This window comes from Euprymna scolopes, chromosome 16, assembly GCF_053919585.1.
Source record: "Euprymna scolopes isolate OS-2025 chromosome 16, ASM5391958v1, whole genome shotgun sequence".
Lineage (NCBI taxonomy): Eukaryota > Metazoa > Mollusca > Cephalopoda > Sepiida > Sepiolidae > Euprymna > Euprymna scolopes.
The window spans coordinates 123,089,814-123,099,884 of NC_136497.1; the positions used below are offsets into that span (position 1 = coordinate 123,089,814).

Below are 10,071 nucleotides of genomic sequence, written 5' to 3' on the forward strand. Positions count from 1 at the left end.
AGGAAGACAATCCAAAATTAATGCTTGTTTTCTGGTGATTCAATTAAAAGTATAAAGTTCATAAAATAACGAAGTATTACAATAGAAAACATTAAATAATGAAACATTTATTGAATTTGAAATTGTTAAAAATTTAACAATATTTCAAAATAAATTATGTTTAAAATTTACAAATAAAATCTAACATTCATTTTAAAATAATTATTTTCAAAATAAATACTTTCTTCAAAATGCACAAATAAAATATAAAATATTATGAAAGACATGGAATGTATTTTTATATATTTTAATTTTTTTCTTTTTTTGAAAAAGATATTTTTCCTTAATTAAATGAAATAAAAATCTTAATTGTTACAGTCATTTTATACAATTTTGATGCATATGAATTTGTTTTTAAACAAGCATTAATATTGGATTGTCTCCCCTTCCCTCTAACAAATCTTTAAAAAATGAAAACAAAAATACTTCTGTCGAGTTAAAGAGCGCTTGTGACAAAAATAAAATGTTTCTACAAAAGCTGGCTTATTGCAACACAAAAACCATAATCATACACCCCATCCTTCTGTGAACTGCCCGCTAGCAAAAGCGGTGCCGTTGTCGGTCAGTATTTTGGAAGGAGGGCCATGCTCAAGGAAGACACTTTCCAGTTCCCGCCACAACGCAAACCTAGACGGTTCACAGTCAATCATCGTCAAAAAATCCCCGCCGTTATGGTGGGTCACGTCCACCGCGAGCCTGTCCCAATTGTTCTTTATGCTCAGTTTTGTTTTCCCTTCTTCCACCGGGCAGGCGCCGGATCGATCGACTTGCAGATTTCACAACTTCTCTCCACTGATTCTACCTCCTTCCTTAACACAAAGGGGTCGACCAGTCTAGCGAAGTAGAGAGTTCGGTTTACACCGGGGTGCCCACTCAGGCAATGGACGTCAGCAACATGGTCTGGTTTGAATCGACACCCCACCGCGGCACACTTCACAGGTTCCGGTTCTTCCATTTCCTTCGGCAGGTCCAGCCAACGGCGCAGCACTCTGGTCATCCGATCCGCGCGATTCTGACAGGACTGTACTAGCGTCATATCCATGACCCGGTTGTATTCCTTGATGGTTTCGGTTAGGGTAGCAAGCCGCCTCCGTATGAGCATTTCGCCTGATGCCTTAGTCGCCAACCGTGTCTTTCCACTCAAGGCATCGGTCGTCCACCGATACACACATGTGGAGTCTGTAACGATGTGCAGGACTCCGGCCTGCCACTTTAGCGCCAGGTTGACCCCCTTCACTGTGGCATCGAGTTCAGCCAGGTTGATGTGCCTGGCATCATTTTCTGGCCAAAGCCAGCAGGCATCTTCCACGATAGATCCATTGACCACCAGAGCAACACCGAGGGCGAGCAAGCTGGCGTCCACACAAACCGTAAACTCGCTCCCGTTGATGCACCATTTCCCTCGCACCGGATCGTCCTCGGAGAATCTGGCCAAAGTCTCCTCTAGCATTTTCCGCAGTGCGGGATCGCGCAGCTCATCGTCCCACCTGGTTGACATGGAAGTTGCTCGTCGCTTTATGGTCGCCGCCGCCGCCCACACACACGGGGAAGTTGCCCACCAGTTTCTCACAGATGGAGAAGACGTAACGACGCGTGACGCTATTTGGGACTTCCGGGACGTCACCACCTCTTCCCCAGCGGGGTCCGTCTTCGCTGTCGCTCACGCACAAGCCAAGCACCTTCGTCCTATCTCGCAGTCACTCCGGCTCCTTCCACGTTAGCCCAAAGCTTTCGAAGTGTTCTTTAACCTTCTGTGCAAGCATGAGGCTCTCGTTCACATAGATGCCATCGATATATGATGATGTCGCTTGTTGCACGGCTTCGTCCTGACGGCAGATCGCATGCATGATTGCCGTCATGATGTTTGGGGCCATGTTCAGGCCGAACCCTAGCCTCGTCAAGCAATAACGTGTCTCTTTAATCTTGACCATCTAGTACGGCCACAGCAATTTTTCGACGCTTATCTGTAAGTAAGCTCTTCGCAAATCCAATATTGCTGCGTCCGCCCCTTGTTGTCGCCACTCTCAGTTTGTGTGCACAGACGTCTGCACCCACCGTGTGCGGGTCAACGTGCTCGTTGAGTTCCCGGTAGTCCATGACGGGTCGGACTTTGTTTGTTCTCCTGCCTGATAGCCATCAGGGGAATCAACCCTTTTGGGGGCCCAAGTTCGTCCTCCGGGTACCGGGCCAGCCAGCCATTGTCCTTCCAAACCTGGAGCTCTGCCCCCCTAAGATGTGCGGGAGGAGGATACTCTGCCAGCCGATTCCGCAGGGACACTGGTGGCTGGTCACTCAGCCACTTCCAGAACACAGTCCAGGCGTTCATGCCCCTGTCGTATTTTGCGTGGAACTCTGGTTCATCAAGAGGGATGGCTGCGCAGACCGGTGTCTCAAGTTGGGAGAACCTTACATCACCCGCGCCGTTTATGGTGATTCCGCCCAGCCGTGTAATGGCATCTATTCCAAGAATAAGGTCGTATCCCAGTAGTTCCCAGTCAACCACCAATGCCTTCACAGCCACCGGGGGGGGGCCACTGCCAATGCTTACGTAGACCTCGCTCACCCCACTACACATCAGCGAACCTCTGTCAATGGTTAGTACTGGGACCTTCCGCTCCTTCCATGTGGTGCAACGTCCCTTGCATATCAGGGTTTGGGTGCACCCGGTATCAACCAGCGCTGAGCGTTTGTGCCCGTCAAATTACTTCAAGGAGCGCCTTGTTCACAGCCGCTTTGGGGAGGGTGTTGGCGCTGCGGCTTCCTCCCACTGCTCGTTTCCCGGACACGCCTGAGCTAAATGGCCTGGCTTGCCGCAACAGTAACAATGCACCCGCTTCCGTGCTCCATAATCCGGGGTGCGCTTCGCGTCACTCCCACAATCCCTGGCAGAGTGGTTGGGGCCGCCACATTTATAGCATCGTCGGCCCTCTACAGGCGATTCCAATGCCTCAACTGCCGCCGAGACTGGCTCCTCGTCGTCCTTCATGATGTTTCGGGCTCTAGCCAATAGCTCCTCTAATCCAAGCTCATTGAGACGCCCGCAGCAGTCGACTGGCGCTTTCCGGGAGCCCATACAGGAAAGCGCACGCCAGTATACAGTTGCTTGCACTCCTGAAGGGGGCGGCAAGCTTCTTCAGGTCGGCCAGATAGACATCCGTCTCCCCTGGCCCAAGCCGTCGTCCAGAAAATTGCCGCCAGGCAACAAAAGGGTCCGCTCCAAATGCTCCGTACAATGCCTCTTTAATTTTTTCCCATAGTCGCGTCATCCCCGAGCTGCTGATACACGCTTGGTGAGCCTAAGCGGGACAACTATAGCTGGGTCCGTTATCTTGTACAACCGGTAAACACGTTCAGCTTTCTCTAGCCATTCGACCACCGAAGGTCTGTCCGGGGAGCTGTCAAATTCTGAGATCAATTTCAGGTCGAACTCGTCCATACCAGAGATATCTGCCGAAATAGCTTGAAGTTGAATTCCAATCTAAACAAATTCAAAGTCCAAGGGACAGGAAAGCGGTTCGATCAGTACACACAGACACGGTGACACGCCACCAACACGAACCAGCATACACAATTACCAACCGGCCGTTCTTTCCTCACTCCTTGCCTTTCAAAACGACCTGAATTTATAGTTATTGAAGACCAACTGATTTGCATATATGCACGAGATTTTGCGAGAGTTTCCGAGATTATACCATTACAAAACGCAGTCGGCGCCATCTTGGAATTCTTTTTTTTTATCCTAGCTTCGCAGTGATGACAAAGCACACACGCACACCTAGGTCGTTTGAACGGTAAGCCCTCATTTTCACAGCTTTCGCCACAACTTATTTATCCACTTTGTAAAACAGAATAGTTAATAATGGAAAAATCTTGAACAAAAACAATGTAGTTTTTTTATTTACTGTTTCTCGTTGGCAGTTGATATCTTGAAAGATTCGAGCAATCCTAAAATCTTTGCTTTTTGAGTTGGAATGAATGACTTTTTGAGGAATATCTCCATTTTGATAAACTGCTAGAACTGACCTTCACCTCAGATCCGAAATGGAAAACTTACACCAAATCCATTGTTAAGATTATAGGAAAAATGTCCGGATCTTTGTACTGGTCCAGAGTGTTCTCCACTTCTGACGCAATATCCTACCTGTGAAAGATAAAGATAAAGTACTGTTGCAACTCCGACTCTCTTGCCTGTGTTGACTTTATCCGTTTTTTTTTTTTTTTGGCAAAAACCACAAGAGTTAATCGAGAAATTGTAAAAAAATTAAAAAAAATAAAATAAAAAAAAATAAAAAAAAATAAAAAAAAATAAAAAAATAATCAACAGCAAATAATTTATACCAAATGTAGATTTTTTTTTTTTAATTAACGTCTTCAGCAAGTTAAGCAAAGTTTGGATTCTCGCTCTTCAAGATTAAATTAAACAGACGCCTGTTCAGTTCGGTAATAGATATCTTCTCTCGCAATGTTGTGAATTACACCTTTGACTAGTGTTGTGAATTATGTCTGACTCAAGCAGATAACAAAGAAACAAAGTCAACTATCCATGAAGGTTCTCCACTCTTGACGCGATCCTCCACCTGTGCAAGAGTTAGATACATTTAAGATGAAATACTGGTGCCTCCTTTGACAAAATACAGAATTGACTTCCAAATCAGATGGGCTCCACACATACACTTTTTTATGCCTACAAACACTGATCTGCGTAAGAAGTGATAATTACTGTTGTTCGAGAGATTCGAACCCGGTCATAAAGTCACCTTTCACTTGACAAACTAGACTACTTCAAGGTCATCGACAATTAGAACAAGAATTGCGGAAAATAAAGTGCCTATAGATCCCAAATCAGCAGGCACAAAGAGTAAACAGTTAGAATTGAAGAAAATTAATATATATTAGACTACATGTGATTCGTTGGATCAGTATATGTTATAGCTAGCGATGGAATAGTGAGTAAATTAATTATGCCAGAAAAATGAGCGTTTGTGCATACAACAATGGCTATTGCTTTTAATAAATAATTACATTGCATAATATCAGGAAAACTACTAATCTGCGGAAAATTTAAATGCGATATTCGTTTTTAGCATACCTTAAAACGCTCAAAAATCATTTTAAGTGAAAATGTTAAAATGGAAAACAAGTAAAAATTTACCATTTAAAGATATAGTGCTGTTTATATTGTTTATTTTGAAAAAGAATTCTGCTTATTTAAAACTGTTAACTTCTGAAATAGCGATATTATTTACATAGTGTTTGCATAGTAACATAACGATGATCAGGGGAATCTGGTTCCTGTAATCAGAGTTTTTTTTTGTGCCTGTTTCGATTTACTCAAAACCGCACACACCTCGTCTTCTCATGTATCGTTCTCTTCTTCCTCTTCTTGCTCTTTTTTTCTTCTCAGTCGTCAGAAGCGTCGTCTTTTCTTGACTACGTTTTTCCTTCTCGCTTCTTGCTCACAGTGACCCGTTTTTATGCTAAGCTGAACTCTCGTGTGTGCGAGAGAACACGAGATTTTGCGTGATTACTTGGCAATATTAACCGGCCGCCGCCATCTTGCCATTTTTCTTTGGACGTACCCGCTTTGCAGAATGCACACCTCGAGCGTTTGTCAGGTAAGCCCGTCTGTTCGCAATTTATTACACAGTTCCTCTAATGTGATATAGGGATCGAGAATATTCTGCCACGCATATTGCCCGATTTTTTTAATTATTTTTTTTTTGCTTTTGGAACACAAACCAATTTAAAAAAATATTTCCAGTTTTATTTATATTGTAAAGAGTGTAGAAAAAAATGTATAAATCTTTTTAAAAATGAAAATAAAAAATAAGACGATCCCATAAATTGTCGATTAAAAAACTTTTATGACTTATTTACGCTTTCGCAGAATTTTTGAAACCGGAAGTAGTAAACCGGAACTTGTAAAGCTGAAGCGGATGAACGGTTTCAATGCCTAAGCAAAACGATTTGAATTTTATATCATAATTAGGACTGTGACAACAGAATATTCTTTTCATTGTTTTGACTCAAGTATATATCCGACACAGTAAAACAGTCAATCAACCGAGAAAGACATTAGTCTATATAAACACAGGATATCAACGGATATATACTCAATAGTAAAAACAATTAAAAGAATATGCTGTTACAGGTCTAATTATAATAGATAAGTGACCGTATCTGTGTGTGTGCAACGTTATATGCTTGAACTTTCACCTGTGGATTTTTGTCGAAGATAATGTTTATCAAAATAATTTCCTACATCTAAACTGTTTGGATTCATGAATTTCTTCGAAGTTGAAATGAATGACCTTCACTCCAAACTTGAAATGAAATTAGTAAGATATCCCTTCTTTTCCCTCTGCATTAAAGCCAAGACAAACCGCAACAACGTACAACGCTACGTCCGTTAAGTTCCGTAAAAGATGTTCTCTCTTGCGATGTTGTGAATTACATTTTGGATTCCAGCAGGTAAGAAAAGAAAAATATCGAATCTACTATTCACAGGGGGAAAAAAATGAATTGGATCTTTCAACCGTCCAGAAGGTTCTTCACTCCCGACGCGATCCTCCACCCGTGCAAGAGCAAGATACATTTTAAGAGGAAATACTAGTGCCACTCTGGCAAATATTTCAGAATTAACTTCAAAATCAAACGGGCTTCACAATTACCGAACTTTTTATACCTACAGACATTTATCAGGGCAAGAAATGATAATTACTGCTAGTCGTGAGATTCGAACCTTGTCACAAAGTCACTCTTGACTTCGTAAGCTAACTTCTATCTCAAGGTCACCGGCAATTAGACCAGGAATTGAAGAAAATTAATATAAAAAGTGACTTAAATATGAAAAGTAATATGATTCAGCTTAAACATAGAAAAGTAAAGGACTAATTGTTAAAACTGGAAAAGAAAGGACAAGATATTCTAGTAAAAAAAAATAATAAATTTATAAATTAAAATATTACAGCACTAATAACTTTTTTTTATTCAATTTATAACATTATATAATCAATTTTTAATGCTACAATATTTTAAGTTGTAAATTTATATTTTTTTACTATAATATCTTGTCCTTTTCTTTTCCATATTTAACAACTAGTCCTTCACTTTTCCATCTTTAAACTTAAGCATATTACTTTTCAGACTCGCATTTTTCTATCGTAATCCATGATTTTTCCAAGTTTCCAATAAATTCACTTATTCTTTGTCTATTTTCAGTGTTATTCCCCCCCCCCCATAAACACATGTAATAACAATTTACGGCACTCGTCTGCTTTCAATAACATACCAATTATCTCCCATTCATGCTGTTTCACGAGTTACTTCTCTTTTCGCGACAGTTGCTATTGAAACCAATCATAAAAAGCATCGCTCACCTCTTTACATATTTTTACGATTTTAAACACCATAAAATTCACCATAACTTGTTTTACTAAACGAAAATTGAAAAAATGTTTCACAATATAGCTGAGAAGGTGATCTATAAACTGTTATGATCGTTTGAAATTTGGTAAAAAAAAATGAATGAGCTATAAAACTTTAAAACAGTTCTAAATGACTAGAACTGCCACTTAACCATTTATTCAAACACTACCGTGTTTGAACGATATATTACTATAATTATTTTTTAATGCTTATATACACTATTGTTTAATCCTTTCGGGAAACATCAGTGCAGGGTGTCAGGATTACGGCCGATGACATTTTGTCGAGTCATTGTGTTTTCTCTTCTAAAAATAGTTCAGTCGCCCTTAATTTTTATTCCATTTAGTTTTAGTTTAATATTGGCATCGACAGCATGTTAAAACTAACACGCTGTCGAATCCAAAATTGTCTGGAGAGTGACGAAATGGAGAGTTTTCTCTTTCATCGCTCTCCAGACAATTTCCCATTTTATAAAAATACTTCGGACACGTTTCCTCCTTGTGATTAATTACACAGAATTCTGCTATTTGGATTACTTCGGAACATCTATTAACGGAGGTCTTTGGATTTTTTACATTTCGATTTTTGTTTTTACTGTAGCTAACAATTTCGATTTTTATTTTTACTGTAGCTAACAATTTCGATTTTTTTTTAACTTTAGCTAACAAAGTAAAAAAATCCAAATTGTTAGTTAATTTGGATTTTTTTTTACTTTAACTACCAATTTGGATTTTACCGTCTTTTGATTTTTCACTCGTCATTGATTTGAATTTCACGTGAAATTACTTTAATTTTTTCCCCACTCCATCTGTTTTGTTTTTTGTTTTACGCAAGTATGATCTACTTCATAATTGCGATTTCATTAAATGCTTTACAAGCAAAATCTTATTCCGCATTTTGCAAACTCTTTCTTGATGAGAAGGAAAGTATTTCTTTTGAAACTCCGCGGATTAAGGACAATCCATTTTATTTGTGTTTCCTTTTTGAAAAGGAAATGTTTTTAACTTGCTTAAGTGTTTTCTTTTACATAGGCAGCTCTACTTACCAGGGCCCAAAGGCCGCTCGTGAATAAGGGTTAAAGTGTGTACAGTAGTAAAATTAGACAATATAGTAATCGTTAGTAATGGAAATACGCTAAATTTGTTAACTTAAGTGGAACGGCTCCTCCAGAACTTGTTTACGTTGGACTTGAAGACAACTATATTGTAGTCAGCTGGAAAGCAGGAAAACGAAAGCCAGTTCACAGGCGTGCAGTTCTAAGAAGAAGCTTTGTTCATGGAATCTACGTTTAGGTTTAGGCACAGATGAAGAGTGGGTCGAATTATTGATAGTGGTTTCAGGTAGATGAGTATTTTTCGTAAAAGTCAGGCGAGGGGGGACCATAGATTGGAGCTCAGACGAGCACTTTCCATGAAAATAACGATAAAGCAGAGATAGGCTCGCAATGTTTCTTCTGTGGGGAAAAAGGTTGCAGGGAAGAGGAAATGGCATCGCCCACTAGGCTACAAAGTCTATTTTTAACACTTCAGACAGGATAAGATACTTCTAGCAGCTCCTTCCCAGATATGGCAACAGTACTCCATCCTTGGACGTACCTGGCTCTTGTATAGATAGAGAATTGCATCAGCAGTAAGTTATCTACCGGATCGATAGAAGGATCGCACCATTTTTCCAGCGGCCTTGGCAACGGATTTGATGTATGTGTTCCATTTCAGATGAGGAGTATAGGTCAAGCCCAGAAGCTTGCCAAAACACGAGAGCCATTCATCTCAATTGATGCCAGATGGGGATCAGAGCGTTGATGATGTAAAGATAAAAGCTTGATTTTAGATGCATTAAAAATAACCAGCTACCTCTTTCCCTATTGTACCACACGATCAAAAGCATAGGAGATAGAATCGGAGAGAACTTGGTCGTTTATGGTCTTAGATGTGCTACCATAGATGGTAGTGTCTTCAGCATAAACGTATACGAATGATGTGTTTTGGAAGATCATTAATGTAGAGAGAGAGAGGTATAGAGAGAGGTAGAGAGAGAGAGAGGTATAGAGAGAGGGAGAGAGAGAGAGGGAGGTATAGAGAGGGGGAGAGAGAGAGAGAGGGAGGTATAGAGAGAGAGAGGGAGGGAGGTATAGAGAGAGAGAGGGAGGGAGGTATAGAGAGAGAGAGAGAGAGGGAGGTATATAGAGAGAGAGAGGGAGGTATAGAGAGAGAGAGAGAGGGAGGTATAGAGAGAGAGAGAGAGGGAGGTATAGAGAGAGAGAGAGAGGGAGGTATAGAGAGAGAGAGAGAGGGAGGTATAGAGAGAGAGAGAGAGGGAGGTATAGAGAGAGAGAGAGAGGTATAGAGAGAGAGAGAGGTATAGAGAGAGAGAGAGGGAGGGAGATATATATATATATATATAGAGAGAGAGAGAGGTAGGTATATATATATAGAGAGAGAGGTAGGTATATATATAGAGAGAGGTAGGTATATATATAGAGAGAGGTAGGTATATATATATAGAGAGAGAGGTATAGAGAGGTAGAGAGAGAGAGAAGTATAGAGAGGTATATATATATATATATATATATATATATATAGAGAGAGAGAGAGAGAGGTATAT

At 40.5% G+C, this 10,071-nt stretch overlaps 1 protein-coding gene across 1 annotated transcript; it reads right to left on the minus strand.

Annotated features, from left to right (window-relative positions):
- Window positions 1-757: 757 nt before the first annotated feature.
- Window positions 758-1,537, minus strand: LOC145296227 (uncharacterized). Its single transcript, XM_080142440.1, has one exon. It carries the CDS (start codon window positions 1,535-1,537, stop codon window positions 758-760), a length of 780 nt encoding a protein of 259 aa, XP_079998566.1.
- Between the last annotated feature and the right edge of the window lie 8,534 nt (window positions 1,538-10,071).